Source organism: Bipolaris sorokiniana (genome assembly GCF_000338995.1).
Source record: "Bipolaris sorokiniana ND90Pr unplaced genomic scaffold COCSAscaffold_89, whole genome shotgun sequence".
Taxonomy (NCBI): Eukaryota; Fungi; Ascomycota; class Dothideomycetes; order Pleosporales; family Pleosporaceae; genus Bipolaris; species Bipolaris sorokiniana.
In genome coordinates this window covers 1-876 of record NW_006911982.1, presented here as the reverse complement: position 1 = coordinate 876, position 876 = coordinate 1, and the positions used below count along the sequence as shown (strand labels likewise).

The following is an 876-nucleotide window of genomic DNA, read 5'->3' as shown; positions in this document are numbered from 1 at the left end:
TCCTTTGTATAGTCCATAGCTTTAAAGATAGATTGTGGGTCTTCTTTTTCAAGGAAGTTATTCCAGTGGTCTCTTTTTGCTTTCTTAATTGCTGTTTGGTAGGTATTTCGCGCTAGTAAGAAGTCCTTCTTATATAGGAACGCTTCTTCTATAGACGTAGCTTGAAGCTGTTGCGAGAATGTCCTTTGGCAGTAAGATACGTTTTTTCTTAGCTTAGTTAACTCCTGGCTCCACCAGGGCTTTGCTTTTGGCCCTTGCTTTAGCTGTGGGATAGCTTTGTCTGCAGCTTGTTGGATTACTAGCGTAATAGCGTGTCCAATTGCGTCTAGCTGCAGTTTAAGCTGATTGTCTTGGCCTAGGAGTAGGTTTCTTGAATCTACTTTTCGTGGTTGTTCGATCTGATCTAGGGCTTGTAGAGCTACGCTGTTCTGTATAGCTCTAGCTAGCTCCTCTCTAAATAGATCCCAGTCTGCTCTTTTTGTATTATATCTTATTTGGCTAGTAGAGTTGTTAACTAGGTCTCTTGTTGTCTGTATTGAGAAGAGTATCCCGTGATGATCAGATCCAGTTTCTGTAGTAGTTTGCCAGTCTTCTACTTTGTCTACTAGATCTAGTGTAGCGATAGTTAGATCTAGCGTTGTTTCTCTAGACATATTAGGTCTAAAGAAAGTAGTAGCTCCTGGCGTATTAAGGAGGCTAAGGTTCTGGTCTTCTATCCAATCGGCTAGTGGCTGGCCGCCTTGGCTAGTTTTTTTGCAGCCTGGGTCCCACCAAGGGTAGTGCTCGTTGGCGTCTATTACTAGTATAGTAGATGTTAGAAGCTATATATTTTTAAGTATTCTTGTAAAGGTTTTTATATTTCTTCGTTTTTTAGTT

The 876-nt window shown here is 40.9% G+C and overlaps 1 protein-coding gene across 1 annotated transcript; it reads right to left on the bottom strand.

The window, feature by feature from the left end:
* Positions 1-533: 533 nt before the first annotated feature.
* Positions 534-812, bottom strand: COCSADRAFT_66603 (uncharacterized protein; the record flags this gene model as incomplete). Its single annotated transcript, XM_007708001.1, has 1 exon — positions 534-812. A coding segment is annotated over one exon (279 nt), but the record flags the coding sequence as incomplete, so codon positions are not given.
* Positions 813-876: the final 64 nt, after the last annotated feature.